At 46.8% G+C, this 14020-nt stretch overlaps 1 protein-coding gene across 3 annotated transcripts in view; it reads left to right on the top strand.

The window, feature by feature from the left end:
- Positions 1-14020, top strand: part of SMIM35 (small integral membrane protein 35) — a 118869-nt gene that overhangs the window by 93922 nt on the left and 10927 nt on the right. For all 3 annotated transcript variants that reach the window (XM_045204016.2, XM_045204017.2, XM_045204018.2), the window contains exons 2-4: positions 875-991; positions 2019-2052; positions 2728-2865. In XM_045204016.2, coding sequence (XP_045059951.1) covers positions 875-991; positions 2019-2052; positions 2728-2827 — 251 coding nt within the window. In that variant the 3' untranslated portion in view covers positions 2828-2865. The remainder of the gene's footprint in view (positions 1-874; positions 992-2018; positions 2053-2727; positions 2866-14020) is intronic.

Raw genomic sequence — 14020 nt, 5'->3', positions numbered from 1 at the left:
ATGTAGTGCTTACTCACTGCACCTCCTAGACTCTCGGCAACACTCTGGAGCCCCCTCCTCCCACACATGGGGCCATGGAGATGGAGCATCACCTTATTCTCCCACACTCTGGTATGCCATCTGGCAGGGGGTTGGGTGCTTCCTTTCTTGGTTGGGTGCTTTGTCTCCATGGTATGCCCATGTCAGCCTTTTCCTGCAAACCTGGTTTCCCTCTCTGTCATTTCTTAGAGCCCATCTCATCTCCCTGAATGATTTTTTTCTTTCTCTCTCTCTCCTTCCCTCCCTCGTCTGTCTGTCTGTGTCTCTCCCTCTCTTTCTCCCCTTCTCTCTCTTGGTTTGGCTCTACAAATAAAATATAAATTTAGCTAGAAGTTCATACCACAAAAAGGGAAGAGGTGATGAGAATAAGTAGCAAACAGAGCCCAAGAGTTAACACCCTGACACAGGGTGTGTGGGCTTTGTGAAGAGGCTACCAAGGATCTTTGGGTCTCTGCTCTTGGGGCCCTCCAGGCTCCCTTTCATGATCAGCAGCCTTCATGCTGAGGAGAGACCTTCTGGACTCTTCCCTAAATGTTAGTGCCTCTTCCATCAACTAGAATGTCTGTGGCTTTGGAAAGGCCTTTCAGTGTCAAACTGTTTTTACTGTCAGTGGACTACTGCTTTGGATAAGCAAGCTAACTGTAAAAAATCAGGTATCTGACATTCATATCTTAGCATGACTTAGCTGAACTAGCTAGCTCAGATCAAGAGTCTCAAGGACCAGTCACTTTGATGGCAATGGGGAGGGAGGCTATGACAGTGAGACATGGTTAGTTGGTGTAGGGGCTTTGAGAGGGCTCTGGACAGCTGGGTGAAGCACACTGTGTCTCTGCAGGTGAGGAGTCTGTCAGCACCCTGGGCCTGATCCTTGGCATGGGGCTATCACTGCTGCTTGTGTTCATCCTGGGATACAGCCTGGCCAAGTGGTACCAGCATGGGTACTGCTGGGAGGGTGAGTGAACACTGGACCCTGTAGCCCACTTCTGCCAAGCCCCTCCTCTCCTGTAGCAGTTGGGGAATTGGGTGGGGCTGCAAACTCTTTGGCATGGTGCCATACAAAAATATTTTCCTGTGGTAGCTGCAGTGGTTGAAGACTTGAGTAGGTGGCTGAGCACTTGAGGTGGTGGGGGTAGGGTACTAGGGCCTTTATCAAGGGAGTGGGGGCTCCTCCCACCCCAAGCAGCCAGGTTCCTCTTCTCTCAGAGCCCACAGGAGTTCATCCTCAAGGCCTGTATGGGCCTCCAGGCCACAGGCAACAGCCTAGACTGGCCAAGCTCCAGGTATCCCTGGCTCTGGCTTCTGTATATCTCTTTCCCTGATTGTGGGTTGGGGTCCTCTCCTAAGCTTGCTGATGCTTCGGCTTCAGTGAGAGGCTCCTGGAATTTTGTGTGAGACTCCCAACTCTGACCCACAGCTGCACTTTTCACAGGACCCAGGAGAGCTGGGAGGGCCTGCTGAAATGCTGAGAGGTAGAGAACATTTCCCAGATCTACAATTAACTTCAACAACTTCCACAAATGCTTGTTGAACACATGCTATGTGCCAATGCTCATTTTCGTAATATGATTTTCTTTAAAATTCCATGCAAGAACAAAATTCTTAGTCTCTGTTTTTATAGATGAAAATGTGAGGCTAAAGTCATGGTTGGAAAGTGGTAGAGTCTTGACTGAAGTCCAGATCTGCTTCTTTGGGGTTCCCAGCTAGGACTGCTTCCTTCCCATTGTAATCAATACCCTTAGAAGAGAAATACCCAGAGGCAGCATCTGTCCTGAAAAAGTTGGTGATTCAGTCTGGGAAGATGGAGTATGGGACAAGAAGCAGAAAGTTCAGGAACTTGGGACTCAACCACAACATCCTGAGGTCCAACCAGCCACTCCACTCCTCCCAGAGAGGGGTAAGGGAGCACCAGATGCTCCCAGAGAGGTGATGGACTGCTTTCCCTGGATATTCTAACCCTCTCTTTTTGGATGTCTCCCTAGGACCTAATTTTGTCTTCAACTTGTATCAAATCTGGTGAGTAGATTCAAGGCAGGTCTGGGTAGGGTGGAGGTGGGAGGTTAGTATGCTTGAGAAAGGATCAGATATGAAACCAAAGCTTACTGCCTCCCTTCCCTGTCTCCTCCCCTTCCCCTAAGCTGGCAAGAGAAATGGAAGGAGCCAGGGCCCATTTAGAATGTTTAGAAAGTGAATAAAAACTTTGTCCATGGATAAGATCATGTAAGACCCTGATGACAGTGATTCTCTTAACATTCATTCATTCATTCATTCATTCATCATCTACTCATCATTTATTCAGGAAGGATCTATTGTAGCAGGTATTGTGGTATTAGTTTCTAAGGGTACAAAGATAACTAAGCATAGTCTCTGTCTCCAGGTATTTAATTGTCTAGGTCTAATTACAAATAATGTAATCTCAAGCATGGTATGGTGTTGAAAGAGAGGAGCAAATGAAGACAATCGGGGATTCAGGGGACAAGACTCAGAAAATCCTCTTGAGATAAGTCATCTTGTCCTTTCTGCCACAGGGCAGATCTGCTCCTCATCTGTTTCTTAGAGATGGGGTAACTTCTATTCTGGAACGTAAGTCAGTGAGTCAGTGAGTCACTGCCAGGAACTTCTTCCCATGTTCTGGCTCAGAAAGAGGCTAGGTTCTCAGCCCTAATAACTTGATTGGATATTCTTTCTCAGGAACTCAAAGGAGCTGGAGATGGGTCCACCCTTTACCATCAGTGGCCACATGAGCAGTCCAGATGGTGGCTACATGAGATTCTCCAATAGGCTAGTCTGATGTGGGGGCAGCATCCAGCTTTCTGGAGCCCACAAGAGGTGAGTGGAAGGTTGGTGAGTTCCTGAGTGATGTCCCAGTAAAGTTTTCAGACTGTCCAGGCCTCCAAGCCTATTACCAAGGTCTGCTTGGAACCCAAAGTGATAATTTGATTCATTCTATACCTTCTTGGGGGTGGTTGCTGTAGGAGATGATCTCAGAAATGAATGCTTGGGGTCATGCTATCCCCACCTCCTGCCAGCACTGGGCTGTTTGCTTTGGTACTTGTCCACCTAATCCATGACCTGCCTTTCTTTCTTTGGGGAGGTTCTATTTCTAATCAGGCAGACCCTTCTAAAGCAGAAATTTATGTCTCAACCTTTTGCTCTGAGATTAAGGTTACAGATGGCTACCCTGTCCAAGAAGAATCACTCCAGATCTTCATTTCTGAAATTTCTAAGCCCAGGAACCATGGGCCAGTTTCATGGATGGCTGACTCTTTGGTCATACCTTCCTTCTCCCTGCCTTCAAGCTGATCCCTTCTCTACATCCCAGTTGCTTCTTCTCAACCCAAACATTTTCAGCAGTCCCTTGTGGACCCTCTCCAGCAGTCCCTTGTGGACCCTCAGTGTCTCTCTCATCTCCTCCACACAGACCACCACACTCAGCTTGTCCAGGTGTTCCTCCCTCTGCTACTCTCCTCTTGCTCAGGAGAAGCTGGGGCAGATATGATGATATAAAGGAATCCTTACCAAGCCTCATCTCTTTGTCAGCCTCCCTTTTCTTTTTCTGCAGGAGGAGGCTCCTGGATCAGCACCTGTGCCTCCTGGGCTCCCCCAGGCTGCCTTTATTTTCCTTGGTTTTTGTGGACAACAACGTATTCTCTGGGCACACCATCCTCCTGTGCCATGAGTAGTCCAGGAGAGTCAGGCCTCTGGGGGCAGAGTCCAGCAGAGTAGCAATGGCTTTCTTACAGAAGTAAAAGAGGCAGCCATTCCCTAGGGAGGAAGGACTGGTCCCCAGGAGGTCCCTGAGCCTGTGGGGGACCTGGAAAGCAAAGTCTTCCCCAGCTCAGCACAGTGTGGGTAGGGCCTGGAGACTTCAGAGGGGAGCTCTACCTGGGGTGCTCCAACTACTTCCCTTTGCAGGGCTGACACCAGGGAAAACTGGTCCTATCTTCAATAGGCAAAGCGATGTGGGAATGGAGGTGATTCCAGACATTGTCCACCACCTGGTTCTGTTTTTCTTGCTGCTGACAGGCCTCAGTGCCACCAAGACAATTTTGACGGCAGTGCTGAGAACAGTATAGAACATGTTCTTGTTTTCAGTCTCTTGCAATGGGGTGAGTGTGGGGTGGGAGAGCTCTGTCTCCTGGTGTTCTGCATTTCCTGTGCAAGGCCTGCCCTGAGATGGGGAAGTTAGATCAGAAATGGTAGAGTTGGGGAGAGGAACCCAGGCCAGACATAGAAAACCAGAGAATGCACAAGGGAAGTCAAGAACCAAGTGCAGCTTGGTAGACAGTAGAACAGTTTGCCTTGTGAGTCATTACTTCCTCCAGTCTCTGCCCTGCTGGACCTGAGATTGAGCCTTCCCTGAGATGCCATATTAATAGGTTGTTTCTTAATGCAGAGTTGTTCAATCCAGGGAAACTGAGTTTGTGGGGCAGCTGTGAACACAGCAGGCCTTCCACTGCTGCAACCTGTAGTTAGAACTTCCAGCCACAGCCTCCCTGCTGATGTCTCAACAAAAAGGCCAACAAGGTGCAGAAGCCCAAGACAGAGATAGGTGAGGAGGAGAGAAGTCATAATATTTGTCTTCCTATCTTCTCTTTCCTGTTCTTGCTTTGGGTCACAGCAGATTGTATTAGGAAGGGGGAAGGGAGAGGTGATTTACCAGCTCTACCAGCTACTACTTTCTTGCTCCCCGCCAGGGTCTGGGGGCCATTCTCCTGGTGTAGCCAGGCTCAGACTTAATAAACCAATCTCTGGAGTTGGAGGTCTTCATCTGAGCCCCAACTCTTCTGTCCCTGAGTAAGTGGAGATGAGGAAGAGCTCCACTGGCTTTGGATCCCTCCCCCACAGTGGGAGAGGCTGACTTTGGTACCCTTCTTTGGGTTTCAGTTCTGAGGGCTGGGTCCCATTCCTTAATCCACAGGGTGTCCAGCTTCAATAAAATCTCAACTATGCCCTGGATCCACAGCATGTATCCTGAGTCTGTAGCCCATGCAGGGCTGCTCTAGGCCCCTGGAAATGCTCAGGACTCAGCAACCTTGGGGAAACATGAAAGGATGGGGCACAGAGCCCAGGTGGTCCTGGTCTCAGGGTTGGTGACCAGGTAAAGAGACAGGGACAGCTGTTGAGGGCTGGGAGAATGGAGGGTATTTCCCATCCTTGGGAGTGGAAGTGAGACTGAGCTGCTTCCTCTTTTAGGGCCCTCTGACGTGTTCCCTGTCCCCTCTACCTCCCCCTCATTGTCCTGACTTCCACAGTCCTACTGGCTTTCTTTACCCTTGGGCCCAGACCCCACCCTAGACTTTTACAGGTTTCTATTGAGGGCCTACTTCAGCTCATTCTGAAATGATCAGGGAACAGATATCCAGGAATCTGGCTACAGGTCTAGTTGGGCTTGGCAGTGGCTAGGCACTGAGACCCATGGCCATGCCAGGCCTCCCCAGAACCTTCTTCTATTTATGCCACTGGCTCCAAGAGCCAGGAGGTAGTCATGAGAGCCAGCAGTGCTATGTGCTGGCCATTTCTCGTCCCTCTGCCACCTTGTCCTCTTCGGTGACTTTACCAGGGCTCTTCTCCTTCCTGGAATGCCTTTTACCCCCTGCCCCCACACACCCACCCAACCACATTTAGTCTCCATGGTTGGCTCAGGCCCATCTTTCCTATGGTTTCCCTCAGGCTTCCACACTTGAGGCCACTTATTTTGATCCTGACTGTAGATCACCATGTTTCCTCCACTTGTACTGTTCTGCACCCAGGCTGAGCTCTTTGCAGGCAGGGTTATGTCCCACAGGTTTTTAGCAATTAAACATGGAACACATAAGAAGCGCTCAATAGATGCTTGCTGAGCAGAGAAGAAACACCCATTGTGGCCACAGGAGGCTGCCCTGTCCCAGAGACATATGCCCAGTGATCTGAGGAGGAGCAAAACTGCTTGCACAATACACAGTCTACAGAATACAATGCATTTTTATGCATTTTACTGCATCGTGATTCTTAGGACAACCTTTTAACATGGGGATTATTTTTGGCCCCATTTTACATATGGGGAGACTGAGGATCAGAGAGATAGCATGCTTTGCCTAAGGCTACACAGCTGGCCACTGGCTGTGCACTGGAGCACAGATGTAGCCTGATTGCAGGGTGTGGTGGGGTGAGGACTAAACACTGTAGAACAGGGTCTGGTCTCGACCCGCCCTACCATGCTGTGTGATCATGGACTACTAGTCACTTCACCACCCTGTCTGGAAGTCAAAGGTCTGGACTACTTCTCTAGGGCACCTCTCTCTTACCTAAAGGAGAAAAAAGTTTTATCTTTTATTTTTTAACTCTCTGTATTCTTCTAGCATATAGTAGGTATTCTATAAACAAAAGATGCAAGCACAAAATATAGTTATAACTTCGTAACTCAGGCAGTAGCAGTTGAAAGGTGATTGATTGCTACAGTTCTTTAGACCCCAATGGTCTAGGGTCCTAGATATTACTCAGCCTTTCATTGGCCTTGGATTTATCTGACCAGCATCCAAGACTAGACCATTGCCAACCAAACCCTTCTTTACCAGGAAGACAAAACACTCAAGTTTGCTGGACACATACTTAGTGCGGGGCAGGCTTTATCTGTACAGCCTCACTTTATCTTCACAGATGAGGGAACAGAGGCTCAGGGTCTGGTGAAGCGATTTGCTTAAGGACAGGCAAAAATGTATTTTCTTTATAATCCTTTGCTGCCCACTTTTATCTAGCCTCTGTCCCTGTTAGTGACTTCCGTGAGCTCCCAGGCCCCCATGGAAGTAGGCTTCTCCCTCTCTCTCTAATCTCTTTTCTGGGTCCCCTAGTGGGGTGAGTAGGGCTTCTCAGAAATTTGGGCTCCCCATGCCCTGTCCTCAGCTCTGAGTTTCTCACTGACCCATTCCTCATTCGTCCTCTTTTTTTGTACTCCCTTTTCTTCCAAATCATCAAATTCAGCCCATTCTTTATGTCAGCTTCTCCAGGGTGCCTTCTTTAAGACCTGTGAATCTTGCTGTCTTCTGACTATTAATTACAAATACTTTCTGTCTCCCCTAACTTAATTACTGATGGTCCCCCTTGTAGTCATTCAGTTATGAGAGAAACTCCCAGAAACCCAGTTCTTCTTATTGACTCAGTAAAGAATTACAGAACAGCAAGCCTTTTGGTATGCAAACAAAGCTTATTAGTGCTAATTACTAATGGGAAAGCAAAAACAAGAGTGGCAAAAGCAGGGTGGCCAGAGCAGGGTGGCTGGAGGCCAGGTGGCCAGGAGTCCCCCTTGTGGCAAGAGAGCCAAGGAAGAGAGTCCTTTGTTCTGAGGACTTATATAGTTGGCAAGATGGGGGTGAAGAAGTTTACATATTGATTGACATGTGAAGATGGTACCAGCTTCCACTGGGGAGATGTGACTACCCAAACGTAGGTATGTGTGGGGGTCTGTTAGCCCAAATCCTTATCTTGCTCCAGACCTCATTTGTTCATTTTGCATACATGATAGGAGGCTGGTCAACTAACCAGAGTTGCTTTATGGGCTTTTTCTTTCAGCACTGTGTACCCTCCCCCCTCCCCCCTTCAAGGCCTTGGAATGAATACACAGTCTCAAGGTTTTCCTTTTCCCAAATAGTGGAGGTGATACCCACAGACTGTCAAGGGCTCCCCAACTCCTGCGCTATCATAGTTTTACTGATTCTGTTCACAATGCCTGGTTCAATCTTATTGAACCAGGCTCAGGACGACTGGGTGAAATATGTCTTCCTTTGCTTTTAGCTTCCTGTATTAAGTTCTTTGTAAGACTGCAAGGGTGAGGGCCCTGCCTTTATTTCCTCTCTGGCCACTCATTCCTAGCTGCTACATAACAATTCATTCATGTAACTTCCATAATATGCTAAGCACCATAGGGGAATCCAGTCTCTTTTGAGGTTAACCTTGTTCTGTCCTTGCTACTTCTTGCAGACAAAAGTCAGGTCACACACCTTTTCTGAGTTCTCTATAGTGCCTTGCATGGCTGTGGCCATAGCCAGGAACTTTTCAAGAAATTGATGTTGAAGGATTCCTCAGTTTCTTTATGGAATCTTGGGCTTTGCTCCATCCCTGGTCCAATCCTGGTTGCTCTGAAAACCAAAGCTATTGATTTCTCTTTTCATCCTCAGCATGTTCAATCCAGTGCCAATCCTGAGGCACAGCTCTGGGGACAGAACACATACAGTGACTTTTCCTATTTAAGGCATAACCTAAGGGATGGTCAAAAACAGAAGGAGGCTGGACAGGTGGGGAGGCTCTGCTCTCTGGTAGATTCTCATGAGGTCGCAATGACCTCACTCTTTGCCAGTGACTGTGGAGGGCCCAGCACCTACGATGCCCCTCTCTCTGCCCCAGGGGTCTGAGAACCAAAGTAGGAGCTGATGGGAGTATTGTTAGTATACTTTTAAAACTGCTTAGTGATCAAAAAACAGTGATAGCTAAGAAGATCTGGTACAAAACAGGAAGCCAGTGGCCTGGTGAATTCTCACACTTGGGGACCAGAAGTGAAAATGTTCTGTCTGCCCAGAGTAGCAGCAGGCCAACAAAACAACAGGTGGGCCAGCACTGTAGGCCAAGGCTCTGCTGGATTCCCCGAGTCCTGGATCTTTACTTGCAGAGTCACGGGGTTGTCTCCCTTCCCCAAAGCCTAGGGTGAAGTTCCTCATATACAAGCAGGGAGCCATTGGGAAGGAGACAGGTAGAAAATGTAAGAAGTTTCATCTTCAGTTTTAGACCAAGTAGCTGGTGGGCCCTGGATGCCTTGTTTGTATAAGGCTGCTGTTGGATGTGAGGACTCTGAGGTTCTTTCCAGCTATGAGGCTACCTCAGAGCATGGGTGATTTCAGTTCCACAGTGTCAGGGGATGTGGGTGGGGGAGAAGTAGGCAGAGACACCTCTGTGTGTGTGTACTGCAGAGGTGAGGCAAGGAGGAGAGGGATCGAATCTTATTTCTCACTGTATTCCTGGAGGACCTGCTCACGGCAGGTGCTCAGTGCATGTTTGCTGAAGGAATGAATGACTGCATGTTGAATATTTTCACAGTCCCTTGTCTTAGCTCCTGACCACATCCCCTTACTTTAGGCTTCCTGTTTGGTCTGTGGCCCTGAGTTCCTCCAACACCTAAGAGCTATCGGATGAAAGTAGCAGGGGATAATCATGGTATAATATGACTAAGCTTAGAGGATGACAAGCCTGAAAATTAAATTTATGTACAGCCTGCTTTCTTTTCAGATTAGTCTAATCTCTCTCAAGTATCCATTCACCTTCAGACTGCCATTGCCATCTCATGTGTAGATATTAAACTCCTTCAACCTCTTTACAGTCTTTTCTTTGTGAGGAAATCCATTCTCTTATGCATTCATTTATCCATCAAAGATTTATTGAGCAACATATACTGTGTGTTCGACATTGATTGGGTATGAAGGATACAGAGATAAATTCAGGAAAGTCTCTGTTCTTTGATCACTCATAGAGAATTGGATACTGAATGTAGTAGATTCAATGTCAGCAATATGCCCAGAGTATTAAGAGAGAAATCAGATTGAAGATTACTCTCTCCATTTGCCAGGTGAGAAGACTGAGGCTGAGAGCTAACACATAGAATTATGTTGAAAAAAAAAAAAAGCGCAAAACAATACAGATGGTGACTGAGCTGGGTGAGCTTAGAACTAGTCTCCCGAGGTCCAGTCCAGCCCAGCATTTTTTCTACTCCTTGGATTTGTTGCCTCTTTCTGCTTGCTCTTGGGGCATCTCCAGACCAACAAACTTGCCATGGAAGCCCATTCAGCCTGAGTGAACTGATAGAAGCTCACTCTGTGTGTGTCCTGCTTTCTTCCCTCCATTGCATTGTGCTGCATGGTGCTTGTTCTACTACATGTGTTGTCCCTTTGCCTCACTTTTGAATTGTGGGCTCAAATCTTATAATCTCTCAATTTTGGGGAGAGTTTCCTAACACCACTTAGTATAATTTAATAAATCACATATTTTGCTCCTTTCAATTCACTCCACCAAATTTGTATTTAACATCTTAGCTGGCCTAAGTCCCCTTCTCTGCAACTTGTGGACTCCTGTGCACATCTCTGTCATGACACATACAGTAGATGCTTCTCATGCCCTGTCTCACATCCCTGGCCCCACCTCTCATTCCAGCCAGTTCCCAGTGGGCTGTAACTGGCTTTGTGCTGACAAGTCTCACCTCCAGTGCTCACTGCACATCTCTTGCTCTCTGCCTTGCCTCCTCCTGTGCACCCAGTAGCCTGAGAGTGCAGGGGAGTCAGCACTTGTAGGGGAAGTCTCACCCAACAGGGTTCAGGATCTGTGGGGTTAGAAGAGGCCTGTATATGCTCCAAGAAACATTCTGACAGGACCAAGGACCAGTTTTTGTTTTTCCTTCTCTCCTGGTCTCTCACTCACTCTCACTCCCTGTAATTACCTTCCCAATAAAGTACCTGCCCACAAGTCCTTGAATCAGGTTCTGCTTCTGGAGAAGCAATCTAAGCCAAAACAGCACTTACCACCTTATATTGTAAGTCTGTATTTAGTTGTTTATTTACTTGCTCACTCATTCATTCGTTCAACAAATACAAACTGAGTGTCTACTCTATGCTCTAGGTTGTGGGAATGCAGGAGTGAAAAGAGATAAAGTCCCTGTCTTCAGAGACCTTATATTTTATTGGGATAGACAAACTATGAGAAAGTAAACACATAAATAGATCATATAATTTTCAGATAATGATAAGTGCTCTGAAGGAAAAAAGCTAGATCTAGAGAGGGATGGAACTGAGATGGGGAGGATACTTGGATAGGGTGATTAGCAGAGACCTCTCCAAGAAGGCTCTATTTGAGAAATACAAATAAAATGAGGGAGGAATTCAGAAGATCTAGGAAGAACAAGGGCAATGACCTGAGGCAGAAATGAGCTTGAAACAAAGTGGGCAAGGAGGAGAGTGCAGGAGGCATGTTGGGAGGGTCTGGCAGATACCAGTTCATTTGGATTTTATATTGTATTTGGACTAAGAGCAAAGGGATGGGGGGAGGACTTTTGCCCTGGCTGGTGTGGCTCAGTGGGTTGAATGCCAGCCTGTGAAACAACAGATCACCAGTTTGATTCCCAGTCAGGACACATGCCTGGGTTGTGGGCCAGGCCCCCAGTTGGGGTGTGCAAGAGGCAACCGATCAATGTTTCTCTGGCACATCCATGTTTTTCTCCCTCTTTCTCCCTCTCTTCCCCTCTCTAAAAAATTAACTAAAAATCTTTTTAAAAAATGAGGGGCTTTCAGCAGAGGAATAATATGAATGAGTTCTATTATATCTTAAAAAGATCACACCAGCTACTGTCCTAGACTAAGTATACTGTACAAATCACATTCTATTAGACTAAGGGAGCAAAGTGGAAACAGAGGGACAGTAAGGGGATAAGCAGTGGTCCAGGTGAGGCATGATAATGGAATGGACTGGAATGATAGGTGACAAGTGGTTGGATTCACCATGTATTTGGAAGGTAGAGCTGATAGGACCTACCTAGTGGATCAGATGTGGGGTGTGGGGGGATGACTCCTAGTGTTGATTGGTGGCACCATTACTCAGGAGGGGAACCCTGGGGAACAAGTGAGTGTGTGGCAAGCAAGACATTATAATTTTGAGAAACATGGTAGACATTCAAATGGGGAAGTGGGGAGTTTAATGAACAAGCAGCAAATCATCAAGTTATTCTCTGAATGAGTGATTCTCAAACTTGAGTGTGAATGAGGATTACCTGCAACTTGATCACCTGTAACTTGTTTACTAAGCAGGCCCCTGAGAACTAACATTCAGAACTTCTGGGTCTAGGGTAGAAGCTTAGGAAGAAAAGGACCCCCAGGTGATTCTGAGGCAGGTGATATTTTGAGGAACTGCTCTGGGGGCATAGGTAGATGAGAGTGTGGGGGAAGTGGAGGGCAAGGAATACAGCCAGGATTGGGGTGACCAGGTGGCAGAATCCTGAAGGATATTTCTGTTCTTTCTAGGGCCATTATGAAGCCTTAAAACCTCCATTAACCCCTCTTTCCCTGTGCAGGCAGGGGTATACAGGTGTAGCAGGAATTTGCCCATCACGTACCAGTCTGCACCAGGCACTTGTACCCATGCCAACTCCAGAGCTAACCACTTCTACAGATAAATTGGTTTATTGAAAACCTTCAGGTGAACTCTTGTGATAGGCTGCAATTTTCTAAGGAACAAGACCATGTCAGTGAAGCTCCTGGCTGGGCTCTGCAAGAAAGGTGCCAAGCATAAGCATGGGTCCTGTTACTCAAAGAGTAAAGGGATGGCAGCCTGCTTTTCCTCCAGGCAGAGCTCATCAGATGAGTGTTCTCACTGCATATTGGCTGCTGGGGGGGGGCTTGGTGGTTTTCTCCCAGTATCCTTATCTCCACACCCAGGGTGTGGAATCACCCATGAGCTGAGTCATAGTGAGCACAAAAGTTTTCACATCTGAATTCCCTGCTCTAAAGCCTAATTTGATGGTATTAGGAGGTGGGGCCTTTGAGAAGTGATCAGAATAAGATGAAGTCATGAGGGTGGGCCCCCAGGATGGGATTAGTGCCTTTATAAGATGAGAGAGACAGCTGTCTCCCTATTTTGTGCTCATGCAAGTGCTTTCTCCCTCTCCCTCTTCCCTCTTTCTTAAATCCCTCCCTCTGCCATGTGAGGACAAAGGGAGAAGAGGGCCATCTGCAAACCAGGAAGAGAGTCCTCACCAAGAACTGAATCATTTATTGATTGTTGTGAGTTTGTTGTCATTTTACTGTTCATAGTTTTGATCTTCTTTTTCTTGGATAAGTCCCTTTAACATTTCATATAATAAGGGCTGGGTGATGATGAACTCCTTTAACTTGACCTTCTCTGGGAAGCACTTTATTTGCCCTTCCATTGTACATGAGAGCTTTGCCTGATATAGTAATTTTGGATGTAGGTCCTTGCCTTTCATGACTTTGCATATTTCTTTCCAGCCCCTTCTGGCCTGCAAGGTTTCTTTTGAGAAATCAGCTGAAGGTCTTATGGGCACTCCTTTGTAGGTACAAATGAACCTAAAAAATAACAACAACAACAAAAAACAATGAAAACAAAAACTAAGCAAACAACTAGAGCAGGAACAGAATCAGAGAAATGGACATCACATGGAGGGTTTTCAGTGAGGAAGGGGAGAGAAGAATGGGGGGGAACATACAGGGAATAAGAAGCATAATTGGTAGGCATAAAATAGATGGGGAGAGGTAAAAAATGGTATAGGAAACAGAACTCAAAGAACTTATATGTACAACCCATAGACATGAACTAAGGGGGGGATGCTGGAGGATTGGGGGGCACAGTGTCGAGGGGGGATAAAGGTGAAAAATTGGGAAAACTGTAATAGCATAATCAATAAAATATACTTAAAAAAGAACTGAATCACTTAGCACCTTGATCTTGCACTACCCAGCCTCCAGAACTGTAGGAAATAAGTGAGTGTTGTTTAAGTTTGTCAATATGGCAGCCCAAACTGATTAAGACAGACTTCCACTCAGTTTCTGTGCTGTCAAAAACCAAAATTCAACAAGTAAATGTAAAGATCTAGACTTCTGGCCAAGATGGAGGTGTATGTAGACATACTGTGCCTCCTCGCACAAACAAAAGAAAGACAACAACAAATTTAAAAACAAAAAACAACCAGAACTGACAGAAAATTGAAATGTATGGAAGTCTGACAACCAAGGAGTTAAAGAAGAAACATTCATCCAGACTGGTAGGAGGGTTGGAGATGGGCAGCTGGGCAGAGAGGACTCAAGGCAAGGTGGTGGCTGGAGGACCGGGAAGTGCCACATTCACGTGCAGATAAACTGGGAGAAACAGTTGGGGAGAGAGACAGACTATGCAACCCAGGGCTCCAGCCCGGGGAAACAAAGCCTCAAAGCCTCTGACTGAAAACACCTGTGAGGGTTGA

Source organism: Desmodus rotundus, chromosome 5 (genome assembly GCF_022682495.2).
Source record: "Desmodus rotundus isolate HL8 chromosome 5, HLdesRot8A.1, whole genome shotgun sequence".
In the NCBI taxonomy this organism is placed as follows: Eukaryota; Metazoa; Chordata; class Mammalia; order Chiroptera; family Phyllostomidae; genus Desmodus; species Desmodus rotundus.
This window is presented reverse-complemented; position numbering and strand designations above follow the sequence as displayed.